Source organism: Cupressus sempervirens, chromosome 10 (assembly GCF_028749045.1).
Source record: "Cupressus sempervirens isolate cs-2001-9-10 chromosome 10, ASM2874904v1, whole genome shotgun sequence".
Lineage (NCBI taxonomy): Eukaryota > Viridiplantae > Streptophyta > Pinopsida > Cupressales > Cupressaceae > Cupressus > Cupressus sempervirens.
The window spans coordinates 487,752,693-487,767,089 of record NC_143127.1 but is presented as its reverse complement, the minus strand read 5'-3'; the positions used below and the strand labels follow the sequence as shown (position 1 = coordinate 487,767,089).

The 14,397-nt window shown below is 34.3% G+C and overlaps 1 protein-coding gene across 3 annotated transcripts in view; it reads left to right on the top strand.

Moving 5' to 3' along the window:
• LOC149534793 (uncharacterized) overlaps positions 1-14,397 on the top strand; it is a 318,498-nt gene that overhangs the window by 55,598 nt on the left and 248,503 nt on the right. For all 3 annotated transcript variants that reach the window (XM_089805050.1, XM_089805051.1, XM_089805052.1), the window contains exon 4: positions 11,073-11,140. In XM_089805050.1, the coding sequence (XP_089661176.1) occupies positions 11,073-11,140 (68 nt within the window). The remainder of the gene's footprint in view (positions 1-11,072; positions 11,141-14,397) is intronic.

The following is a 14,397-nucleotide window of genomic DNA, read 5'->3' as shown; positions in this document are numbered from 1 at the left end:
CAAGGTGATGAAATTCGAGGCAAACCTCGTGATCCTTGGACAAGCTAACTCTTTGCCTCCTGTGTACTTCCTCATTGTGCTAAGGACAAATGAATGATTATAAATAAACTTGCATATGTTTTTTTGCGCTTTCCACACATGACTTGACCCACTCACGTTTGCCAATTTTCTCCAACATGAGGTCAATGCAGTGTGCCGCACAAGGGGACTAAAATATGGTGTGGTGCCTCTCCATCAAAAGTTTACCTACAACAATTTTAAGTTAATTAGAATTAGAAATTCAAATTTCAAACATGTTAGAACTTAGGAAACTTAGAAATTCTAAGTTAGAATTAGAAAAAGTTCAAAATTCAAATAAATTTATTTTCAAAACTTGAAAAGTTAAAAGTTTACCCACAGCAACATAACTTGCTGCATTATCCTTCACCAGTTGCACCACATGTTGTTCCCCCACCTCTGCTATGACTTCCTCAATAACCTCACATAAGTATGTGGCATTTTTTACACGAGCAGAAGCATCAATGGATTTGAGGAACAGGGTATATCCTACAAGTAACAAAACAACGAATTATAATTAGCAATCAACAAATCAAAATTTGAAATAGTCAATCACGATTCAAAATTATGTATGTAGGAAAGTAGAATGATCAATCACCTCCACAGGATACAAGAAAATTGAGTTGTGTTCTTCCCCTCCTATCTGTCCAACCATCAGTCATGATGGTACAACCCTTTTCGATCCACTCCTTTCAGTTGTCCTCGAGCTCATGTCTCAAATCCTCAACCATTTCATCTAGGAGGTATCCACTCAACTTAGCCTCAGCTGAGGCTTTAAACCCCGGACCACAAATAGCAACTGCATCTATCATGTTCTGCCAATAAGGAGCTCTGTCACAAATAGATAATGATATTGATTAGAAATTTAGATGTCAAAAACTCAAATCATAAAACAAGTAGATATAATTAAAGTTTTACTTTTACTTTTAACTTTAACTTTAAAGAAAACAAAGAAAAAATAATCAATTACCTGGCTGCAATAAATGGAATGTTGCAAAAGTACCAAAATTTGCAAATCTCTTTTCTGGCAGCATCATGAATCTCCTTGTTCAAACCCATGCCCTCAAGCGTGGATTGGGAGTTAGGAGTAGTGCGGGGCACAAAGTAACTATCCATTCTGTTTTTCCGCACTCTAGGCTGCAATAGGTTGGTGTTGGACTTTGTCTTAGTATAATACCGACTACCACTAACACTCGCATGAGCACTAGAACTAAGATGGAAAGGAGGCCTGGAAGAACCCTCTCCAACACAACCTACGGATGTGGAAGCTGATGCAGATGTAGATGCGGCTGCATGGGAGCCAATACCTCTTAACCCTTCAAGTTGCATTTTCCTATTCAACTTTTCTTGTTCAATTTTTTCTAATGCCACTAAACAAGTGCGTTTTGCCTTAGTAGTTTGATGAGTGCAAACTGTGACATCATGGCCAGGTATGCCAACAATGTGGTATTTCAATCTATAGATACCTTTGGAATTTATTTTTTCTTTACAAAATATACATTTTGTTTGATATTTGGTTCTTCCAGGAAACTCTTCATTATATTTCCAGCATCATCTTTTTTACCCATTGTGGAAATTGGAAAATGAAAGCAAAGGGCTGCTGCAATAGAAAAATTCATGTAAAATATCAAAGTTTGCAACTAATAAACAAAAGCTACAAAACAACAAACCCTAGTTTGCAATTTAGTAAAAATAAAAAAACATTCAAGATTTGCAAATGAAAACTAAAAAAATTTAACAAAAAATGCATAATACACTAACATGCAAAAAAAAAATAGCACTTACCTCTTGCAAATGAGTTGAGGAGTGTTGATATTGACTCCTTAATGCTCCCAATGCAATTTATGGCCTCCCCAGATGGACTTTTGATCTCTTTCGTGCTTTTCCTTCTTGTCGGTTGGAAACCTATGAATTTTCTTTTCTCTTCTTCTCTCACTCTTCCTCTCTTCTACTCATGCTAAGCAAATAGAAGGCTCTTTAGGGTTATAACAAAGAGGAAAGACAAATTTGAAAGCAAATAAAACATTTTTTTTTATTTTAAAGTCCAACTTTTCATGCTTGCTGCTGCGGCCAATTTCTAGTGATACCTGATGGCGATTTTGGCGATTTATGCTATGAATCACCGATATTGGCGATTCACATGAAAAAATTGCCGTCAGCGATTTCCGATCCAAAAAAAATCGGGAGGCATGAATCTTATTGCCAAATCGGTGATTTCGGCGATTTTAAGGCGATTTTTTGAACTATGGTCTATAATTCATCCACATTGTCTTTGATTCCTGTCATGTTGTGTTATTGGTAATTTTTTCTCGTGAATTGAATAGAAAAGAGTTAAGAAGCAATCGGAGCTGAAGCTTTTATTGGAAGCGGTTGTGGAAATATATAGCTAGAAGCTTTGTCTGTAGCTTATACTTATCTCTTAATTCGCAAAATAGTTAAGTTTTTGTTACTTTTAGGAGTTTTTGTGCCCTAATTGTAAAACTTTTCCATATAGAAGTACGACCGGACTTAGAGCCAAACCGATACATTTTTAGCTAGCCTTTGAGTTAGTGAAGCTTTATCGGTATCACTGCTTCCAACTCTTGATAGAAGTGTAGTTAGAGATTCACCCTGCCCATTACTCGCTCCACGAGTAAGTGGATTCTTTCTTGAAAGATAAGAAGAAAGGATATTGGTAACACCCTTTTTATAAAAATCTCTCGACTCCTTGCTTACCTTGAGTTGATCCAAGGAATGGTGAGAAGGGGGAGCCTTCCTTTTAAGGTAGGAGAGACTCTGTCTCACACGTTGTGGTTGGTCATCCTATTTTGCGACTTGATTTTTACCCAAAATTGTCGGTTGCAAAATATTCACCCAACAAGGCTAATTGAGAAAGCAATGCAGACAAATGGTTGAATGCGTTTTTGGCTACCCTAAGGGGGATCACCATTGACTGGTACATAGATCTAGAGGGCAGGAGGAAAGCTACATGGAAGGATCTCAACACAACCTTTGAGGAAGAATTTACTCTTATGGGATGATGATGAGATAGTAACAAAAATATACAATACAAGACAAGGGAAGAATGAATCTGTAAGAACCTATAGTAGGAGGAAGAAAGAATTAATTGGCAAACTTGAAAATAAATCAGAAGATGGGTTAAAGAAAAGATGGTTTATTGAGGGGCTATCTCTGTCCCTATGTAGAAAAATGATAGTACCGCCATCATTTTTCATGGATGCCCGCACTAGTGCTATGGATATGGAAAGAAAAAACAAAAACTCAAAAGGGAGAAGGCATGGAAGTGAAAGTGAAAATTCTAAAGAGAGTGGGGAGGAGTCTAAAACAATCCAAGCATTGAGAAAAGATATGATGAGGATGATGAAAGAAATGATAGTAAGCAAGGAGGAGAACAAAGAAGAGAAAAAATTATGGTGTACTGATCGTGAAAAGAAAGGACACACAAAAAATGGTTGCCCTAGAAATACCTTTTGTGACATGTTAGGTAGTGGGACATTCGATTAAGGACTGCCCTAATAATTTGAAGGTACGAAATGCTCAAGTATTCTTTACACAAGGGGAACAATCCACACCACCTTCCACTCCCCCCACAGAACACAAACATGGACGCATCACCTCGAGGGTATTGGAATAACAGGAGGGGAAGTAATAACAATATACCTAAGAGCTGAATCTAGTACGATTCAAGGGGATTTCCCATGATTCAATGCAAGAGGTGCAATGAATGGGGACATTTTGCTTGGGACTGTAAAAGCGGGGCACAAAATGGAGGAATGCTCTGCAATTGGTGTGGAATTGGTAACCATGAGGATGCCAAATGCTCCAGACAAAAAGTTGTGAACGTGCTAGAAACTACAGGCCTAGGGAGGGAAGTACTAGCTATCACAAGAATGCAAGCCAGGTGTTACATTCCAATTTTTGCCCTAAAATTTTTTAAGCTAAATATAGCCGTTGAACCAAAATAATTTTTCGTGTTCAAGTGAAGTTAGCCGTTGTTTCATCATGGTAGTTATAGCCATTGCTTTATTTATTCATGTTCATGTGAAATTGAAGCAGTTATCTTAAGACGTTGCATCGATCTAAATTTAAGTCAGTTAAATTTAGTCGTTGTGTTCATGTGAAATGAAGATAGTTTTTAGCCGTTGTTCAATTAGTTAGTATTTATAATGAAATTCCTAACGATATTATTTAACAAATTATGAATTATGAATTGATGTTTTGGTGAGAATGATTGTTTTGAAGGTTGTAGGATAAAGACCTGAGGAGGGGAAGCATTACGAAACGAGGTCATCTGGAAATGGGATGATCAAAAGACCTAGTTATTAGGAATATCAGGTTTGATCTAAAAGTCGCCATGGCAAGATTGTTAAAGCTTGACAATAAATTTCTAAGTGGAAAATTACATGAGCTAAAAATAAAATAAAATAAAATTCTTACCTCGATTTATTAAATGGTAATATCATTTAATATTATATCACTCTCTTGATTAAAATCACAAATTAATATTTGCAAAGTGGCACTATTATATTAGGATTTATAATACAATAATGTCACCTTGTATATACTTAATTATAATCTAACCAAGACAATAATATAACATTAAATAATATTAATAAAACTTTTTCACCTTTGTTCCAATGATTCATTTTTCCAATCGATGAAATTCAAAGCGCATATGAGTCTTGTAACGGCAGAAGCTATAAAGCCATTTCAATTTTTTTTTATATGTTTGCCTTTGTCGGTTTCAGGCACACCAACAAGATATCCGTCTGTTCCTTGTTCCGCCATAGTCTCAAAACTTTACTATTTTGCAACCTGAGTTTGCCCATCAGAGGAAGTCTACCCGCCTTGTATTCTGAGATATCCGTCTCAAACTCTGATACGTCGACCATTCTGCAATACGTTTATCACCTGCAACATCATCTTGTCTAGCCACGATATCATACCTCTGAGCTTCCACGAAATCATTCTTGTGCATCTCTGAACATCAGAATTTAGTGGATATTTGAAGAGGTCACAAAGCAGGATACAGTAACTCGTAGCCAAGTAAGGATGTGTTAAATCGTTTTTAACTTCCAACTTTCACTCACGTTTTTCTTTGTCTTTTCTGAGTCGGGTTGATACAAAATGTAAGAGCTGCGTGCATAGAATAGAGTCTTGCTGTTTACCATACGCTTAGAATATTAGAAAATGCCAACAGAACTTATTTACATGGTTGCTAATGAAGTAGTTGGTGATTATAATAAAAGCCGACTATGGAAGTATTGAAGCTTTATATTCTCATTGTATTCATTCTCTATTACTTCCGTTTGCCATTCCTTAATTTAAAAAAAAATTACTTTTGAATATAGATTTTACCATTATCAAACCACGTATGTCTTAATCTGTAGATTTTAACTTGAAATGTTCTGTTCTCAAACAAACAGTAGTATTGATCAATTATGAATACCAAGGAATATCTTAGAATGTAAAGTCATAATGCTATAAATTGATATAAGATGTAATGGTTTAGGCACTGAGGAGACACCAATTTGGAGATCTGTTGATGGTGTGAGCTGTAGATGAATCTGATAAAAGAAAAACAAGAATGATATTAGTAATTGATAAAAACATAAATTAATTTAATGCAAATAGCTTATGTGATTCCACTTTGATAATTAGTTGTCAAGCTGAGTGGTGGAGATCGGGTTATTAAAACCCTTCTGAAATTCCTGGCTAGGGCGATAAAAGGCGGACTTGCCACAACAAAATGATGGCGTTGTTGTCCTGATGCTTCAGTTATTCAACCGAATAGCTGTTGGGACCTCAACCGACCTGAGTACTCCGATGACTGGATCAATGAACGTCCCAAGCCTGACCTCAGGGTAGGGAGGGCTGTTCTATTAATTTAGAACTTGTGGGGATAAGTAAAAAGGTTTGCAGTTGGGAGGTTAAGCCTACGATAATGCTTCTCCTCTCACCAAAGTTAGAGCTTGGTCAATTAATTTGAAAAGTCTCTCAAGTAAATCAGTACGCATCTTTGTTCTTAAGTTAGTTTATTTTTCCAACTGAAAGCTTTTTCCTGGAAATTAATGTAACATAGAAATATAATTTAATTCTCTTTAGCATGTTAGATGCAACTTCTCAATTCAACAATTTAGATCAGTGTTAAATTTCAGCATTTAGATTCAATTTCAGTATTAGATTAGATTTATTCTCTTAAAATTTAGATTAAATTTAAATTCAATAATTAGAATAGATTTGGTTTCAGTTTAACTTCAATAATTAGTTCAGATTGATCTCAATGGTTAGTTTAGATTTTTTTTTTAGATTCAACTGATTATGTAATTAGATAAGTGAAGAAAATAGTTGTAGAAAAACCAGCTGTTACACCAGGAAACTCACATATCTTGATGCAGGCACGAAAAAAAGAGATTTGAGGAAGCCAAGAGGGATATCCAAGATACCATGGCAAAGGAAGGAAAAGCATCTCTAAACTTCCCTCCACTAGGTTTGTACAGGAAACTAACATCATGTACCAAGTATTAGAGGCCACAAGTGAATATTGCTGATCTATTGGAAACATTACCTCAACTAAGGGTGGCAATAACACAAGGAGGAAGCATTAAGGAAGAACATTCCAAGAAGGATGGGAAGAACAATGACCTTGATTCCCCCTATAGTTTAGGCTCCGCTACACCCAAGTGGTTAGACCTTCACCTCGAACTTGATCACTTGATCTGAAGCTTTCCTAAATAGAAAATTTAATCTTTGCAAGTTCTCTAGTTGGCAAGGTCCTCAAACTCAGTACAAAATGAAATTGAATGTTGAGTGCTTAAAATGGTTGGATGTGTTGTATAATGTTTGTTAATAATGGATTTGATGCTTATAAGAAGGAAAATATAGATTTTTTGACTTCAATAATAAAAAGAGTAGTGCTTCTGCTCATCCGGGCAATAGTCACCTACAATGAAGATTTTCACGTACTAAATAAAATTCTACACACTAATACTGTCAACAATTAAATAATCAAGATGCGACCGATCAAATATATATGCAGTCTTAAATTAGTCCAGATTGAACTTTAACTCCTATGGTAGGGAGACAAATGATATAGATTCAGAAACAATTCGATATTTCTTTATATCTATGATGATCACATTTAAGATGCTAAATGACCGTGTCCACTTATTTGATGTTTTAAATTGTTTACAAAGTTTTAAAAAATGATTATAAAGGACAAATCAACTGCAATTTAAATCTCCATGCCTTGAATAAAAATAAACAAAGGGCCTTTTATTTTATTATTAAATTAAAATTTTTGAAGTCATATTACAAAGCCATATTTTGATCCATATTCCTCCTTACAAGTGAATGTAAAATATTTCTTCGTTTTCCGAATGTCTTTGTCGAATATCTCTTGTTGTTCTTTGGCCAAAGATACCTCTCCTTATTTATATGATAATAATAAGCGGGTGTGACTTTTCAATTTCAAAAATAATTTCTCTTCAAAAATAAATCACACTTATTTTAATGTTAACTAATGCTTGAATCTTCTTTGAGCATTCTTTTAATTAAATAATTTGTTGACCAATCACTGATAATTTTTAATCTCATAATTATTTAGAATCTGAATGCAGTCCCTGATTTATTCATTCTCAGCCTGTCAACGCGTGCCCAGATTTTATCATCATTATTTTTGTGAATATTTTGAAACTCTAGTCTTGCAACCACAGACATATTTGTCTTCTTTCATGGTGCTAGTACTTGTCACTTCAGCAACTTCATCCTGTTCGCAGATACCAATTTTGTTGCTTAAAAGTTATTGTCCTCTTTCAAATTCTTTGTTGACTGTTCATGGCAATCGTCTTTTGAATTGAATGTTCAACTTCGGTGAAAAGGATAACATGTCTATTTGCTGCTTAAGATGGCACGGCATTCAATCTCTCCTTCTATGTTATTCAAAATGACAAATTTCGCTTCAACATAACACATACCAGTTTTTGAATCACACTCATTTTCTTTTTGTTGACACCGTCAATATAGTTTGGAACCAATATCAAAGCCGCCAATGCAACTTTCGGGCGTTTCTGCAATCATTTTTAACTTGAAGATGGTGACCATCATACTCCAACCTTTCTATTCATCATGTCACTTGTTCTTCATTTGATATAATATTGGCTATTTATCACATTCCAATTTTGTGGCTGGCATAGATGTCAATCAGATTCCATACAAACTTAATACTTTGTTTTCCAATCTCAAAATAATGACTGTACTCATCCTCTTTGTAAAGTCTAGACACATTTGTCACTGCTAGATTCAACTTTAACAAACTTCTATGTTTTTGAAACTTGACCTCTGCTGTAAAACCTTCTTGCCGCTATATTTGGGTACATAAAACTCTGATGCCATTTGTATGGTTTGTTGGGCATTATAGAAGATTATTAATGATACTCCAATTATTTGTTTCTTCATCATCGCAAACCATTCCTATTACTAGTACAAGGAGACATTACACTTTTGTCACATCTATGAAGTACCAAAGGCAAGCACCGAATACACACTCTGTTGCATTGACGGTGTATTTCACGATGTCTGTTGATTCCATCTTCTACTGTGTATTCTATCAAGTTCCGGTTCATCATATGTTGTAAATTGATTCTTATCGAATTCTTCAGACCCCCAGCAATCATCATCTTCATTATTTGCTGACATTCGAGTTTTTTTTCCTGAAACTTTGGTTCTTGAAACAATAGTGCTTGAAGAAACCTCAATCACATTAACAGGAGGGCACATAAGTTGCAGCCTCTTCATCATACTTGTAGGGTCCTTCATATATGTTTGATACTTGCTGACTTATGTTATGTTCTGTTCGATGCCATTTGTCTACAGAGTTATCATGCAAAGGAGCAATCCTTATGTACAATGTCTCTATTCTTGCCCAAGTTGCATCCATTTGTATTGATAATCCATTTTTCATGCTCTTCGTTTCCAGATCTTCATTTACCATTTTCAAAAGCTTTGTTGATAGCACTATTCTTCTCCGATAAAACCTAATGCAGATGAAGGGGGTAATGTAGATTTTGGTGAGCAGAGAATACAAGTTCAGAATATGCTCTATCAATTTTCATGCTAGATTTGCAGAAAAAAGTCATTAAAGAACCCTGTGGTATTGATTAGAACATGAAATTATTTTTGGTAGTGAAAAGCTTTGTCCTATAAGGCCTTTTGGTTCCTCACTGCTTCACCCTTTCGTATGTCTCCATTCACACGCTTTTTTCAAGTTCTTCAATTAGTTTGCTTCATGTTCATGCAAATCTGTATATTCTTTTGTTAGAGCTTCAATATGGTCATCTTGTTGTACAGTATCACATTTGTCCTCATTGTTGATTCAGGGTAATAATGGATTTTATAAAAGATATTGACTTGTTTTGCAATTGGTGAGCGCGAAAGCTGTGTTTATCTTCACAAGATTCAGGAAAATGAATTTTTAAGGCATGTATAGAGTGGTAAGAAATTTCAGTTTTCCAAGACATCATCAGCACCAGGTTTTGACATCTGACAACACTGCAGCACTGAGGGATGGTCCACAAATGGAAAACCTAATTTGCAAAAAGTGGGGCTCCATTAGGGGGTACCAATAGAACTGTGCATCCATCAAATACTTCTCGTACTTGGAGCAAGACCAGTGCGCAAGGGGCCCTATCGAATGAACAACAACTATGTGCCAAAGTATTCAAAGTGTAGACCAATGAGTGGGTTTCACCCATAGTTATATCCTTGAAAAAAGGTGGGAACCAAATCTGGATCTGTGTAGACTTCACATCTCTAAATGCTGTACCAATGAAAGATCCATTTCAAACTCCATTTGCTGACAGCATTTTAGAAGAAGTGCCGGTCATGAGATGTACTTCTTCATGGACGAGTTTTCAGGTTATAACCAAATCACCATTGTGGAAGAGGACAAACTGAAAACCATTCTTGCCCCTGAGCTACAAAAATGACTAAACAATGCTTTAAATGCAAGCTGGTGTCAGAAAATGTCATGGGCATTTGACATCTAATTTCATGCACGGACAAGTGTTTTCACAAAATTTGCTGAGTTTTTCACAAAAACTCGGTGATTAATCTGCCATTTTTGGTCAAAAACTCTCCAATTTTTTGCCAGCCGAGTCGCATGTAAACCCGGGAAAAACTTGCCAGTCCTAAAAAACTCAGCAATTAGTGGAAACTCATTGATTTTTCGGTGATTATGCCAACTATGGTATTAGCTGGCTTCTTTCCCGGAGCTCTATGTTATCCTGCTGCAACTTAACTTGATACGTAGATCCTTTCACCATATGCTCTCACCGTTCCCATCAGAGGGGTGATCAGAAAGTGAAAAGGATACTACATTGTAATCTCCTTTCAGCTGATTCGATTTCAAAAAAGAAAAAATGTAGGGTAGTTATTATAATGTCCTTGGTGAATGCTGTTGAAAGTTAATACACAGGGTGAGCGATCAATATCCCTCACTTCATGCATAAAAATAAAGTTGCTGTATGAAGAGGTGCTTTAAAGTCCTCACTGATGCTTCTCGTGACACCAGTATTTCATCTTCCAGTACCTAATATGCAGATGGGAATCTAAACCTTGATATAAGGTTTAATCAGTTTTATTAATATAAGATGTTTGGAGGATTTTTTGAAAGATTTTCTGCTATTGAGTTGGACAGTTTGGAAAATAAAATTATTAAGCAACAAGTTATTGGGTTCAATGTTCTCGCACAACACTCATCCCTGTTCTGGATTATCATATAAATAGAATTCATGCTTCTCAAGTGCTTCACAAATTTTAACAGCCAGGCAAATTTTCAGATGATGTATTCTAGTTAAAAAACAAGCCTCAAATTTCTGTCTGGAATGAAGTTGTAAATCTTGGACTTCATCATCTCTATGATACTCGAATAGAAGAAAATAAGTTAAATAAGTTCTATGTTTCATTTATGATATGTTAGTTGGACTTATTTACTAGAACATGTTAAATTGTATTAGATTGCTGAACTGGTTGGTGGGTCTTCTGCTCTGGCATCTGCCACAGGACAACCACAGGGTGGAACAAGGTGAGTAGAAATTGGCATTCGAGATTCTTCTGTCAGTAATTTAATTCTGTAGCTCCATTAGCCATGAATATTCATTATTCTGCATCTTGGGAAATTGTTTGGAATTTGGACATTTTGCTTCTAGAGACAATCCTGCCTGAAGCTGGATATTAAATAAATTGCACAACACAAATAGTTTATTTCTTTGGAAAGTATTTTATTGTCTGGTAGTGATTTATTAAGTTCATCTGGCAAGACAATAAGGTCTCAGCTGTAAGGATGCAAGAAACGTTGCTAAATATTTTCTTTTAATGGAACATCTCCATTAAACATTTGACAGTATATTGTACAAGTCATGGGTGTAGAAAAAAACCAAAGTCGGGAATGTAAACTGTAAAAGTCTAGGATAAGATTGGATGTGCAATTCTAAAGGGCTTGAACAAAAGATCTTGTAACTTTCTTAAAATTCTTTTCTTCTCACTAAGCAATTCAAATCCATACTGATATGTATAGTTCAACACTCCTGTGAATTTATGGAATCTACAATCTTTCTAGAATTACAAATCCTCTAGCACCTAGTGGACCTGCAGAAGTTTGACCTCCATGTGGGATGCAGAAGCTAAAAGCCACAGATCATCGGCAGGACTTACTTCTGTGAGGTGGCACAAAGTATTCTGAAGTCCTAACTAAACCTAGAAATATAAAACTATTTTCTTGTAAGTTATATTACTAATTTGAGATTATATGATATCTTCTAAAATTGAGTTAGCTAACTGTATTCAGCACAACTGTCTTAGTAATTCAAACTATGATATAGTTGACTTAGGACTCACCGCAAATAATTAGAATGTTGGTAGAAAGATTGAAAGAAAAGGTCATATGTGTTTCATGGATGGGATCTCTAATAGTTTTTGGTAATTTCTCAGATCTTTTCTAATGGAAAGAATTAGCTGAAATTAGCTAAAATTTATCTTGTTACTACAAGTGAAAGCAGAGACTGACCCTCAAAATTTTCTTTAAAATCTCGCTTCTTCCCTGTATTTGATTCTTCTTGATACAAGCCTTAAGGGGGTCTCTCAAGAAACCTTCAATAGATTAAAATAACCATCACATAAACGCTTGCTTCTCTTGAACATCTCAGAATTGCTTGCTTCTTTTTCTTTTCGACAGACCTATTTTATTAGATAACATACATCTAAGATGATCCAGTAAGTTTTTTGAAAACTCTCTAAACCTTCTGGGTGATGCTCTCCACTCTTCATGAGCTCAACAAAAATGCTGGCCCACTAGATAAAGTCAAATAGAATCATCGTGAAATTCTTAAACAAAGGAGATAAATGTCCTTGGGAAACTCAAAATGTATTTAACATGAAATGGTTTCAATTTTGTATTACTGCATAGTGCCCTCAAAGCTTTCTACCTCAATTGATATGATTCTGGGACTCATACTGGTCCATGTACCTTTCATGGTCTTTCATCATCTTGGGTACCCAATTTTCAGAAAAGAAATATAAATAAGCAACACTGCTGGTCTGGGCACTACAGTAACAATAATAATAAAAAAAAAAGAATATTTAAGAGAACGTAAAAAAGAAGAAAACATATACAAGTAATTAAAATGCTGCTCTTCCTACTGAATTTGGTTCTAAAGAATCCGGCTATCAGCTACTTATTTGGATGTTTTCAATGATAAGATGTTCTGTCAAATAATTCTTGCATTTAGCTACGAACATTTCCCTTTATGAAAAGTTGATATAAATCTATGTGATATATCTTATGCTGACTTATTTAGTATTTTAAATTATCAAGTATATTTAGTCTCTTGTTTTATGCATATAAGATTAGATACAAGTGGTTACTCTTTTTATTTAATCGTCATAAGTACCTTTTTATGGTGTATCCAAGATTTACCTTACCCATTGTCCCCAATCCCTGAAAATGACAAACTTTCTATGCCACCCCAAGTTTTGGAGATGGGGACGGCAAGGGATGGGAGGTGACTTTTGCAAATGGCTTTTGTTGGGCCATTTTTGGTGATGGCAAGGGACAACTATATAAAAAGTAGGGAAAATTTCAAATATATTGTGAATTTTTAAATATTCATATGGAAACACTGATAAAACATTCAATACATTATAGATCCTTAATACATAATCTTTGTGTTGAATTAAAATCTCATGTGAGAGTTGAACAAATTAGCAATATTGTAAACTTGAGTTCAAGGATTTTTACAATCTTCCTTTTCTTTATCTTTCATTTGATAACCTTTTCAAACATGTCTTTCTTTCATTTGAAATTTAGTTTAATGATTACCTTCTTTTTCTTTTTGGTAAAAAGGTGCTGAGCACCTGCAATTATATTTATACATAAAAGTTTGCATACATACGATAAGGTCCTGAAAGCGAAAAGTCAAACCAAAATACAACAGCAAAAAGGAAATCAACACGAATATGCAGAAGTCATAGGACCATATTAAATGACTAACAGTAAAACAAATTGGAGAATTGGAGGGCTGGTTGCTATCTTCCTTCCTCCTAACATGAGAATCTATGAAAAGACCATCAAATTCCTGTATAGAAGAACCATTCTTGTGATGTGAGAAAACATTGTAGATCAGTACCAAGTTCTTCCTATTGGAAAATGTTGTCAATGATGTCAAAGGTTGGTTGTGGAGGAGAGTTTATTTATCACATAAAAAAGAAAACAAAGACTGAGCATGTAGGAGAGTCTATTTTTTGCATAAATAGTGAAGTTTATGCATTGCCCCATCCCCTGAGGAGAATTTAATAAACATATCTCAATATAATAATAAGCTATCACGAACATTAAATACTAGATAATAATAAGTTATCACTATACAAGTGATCAATAATGCATAATAATTATATAAGATGATTAATATCTACAATTAGATAAGTTTAAATTAAGCTTATCTATTAACAAACATAATTAGCAGTAATTAAATTCAAATAGTAATTAAATAAATATTAAATAAAAGGAAACAAATGAATAGTATTTAATATGAATATATCATAATTAATAATAAATAATAATAATTGAAATATAGTAATGGATATAATATAACATTATAGGTTATTGAATAATAATATTATACATAATTTATTATTAATGTAATCATATTATGATTATCACTTGTAAAATAATAATAATATGTAAATATGATTCATTATTAACATGATAGAATAAATATATAATAATAATAAATATAAATAATAAACAATAAATATATATTAATTAATAATTAAATAAATAATCAT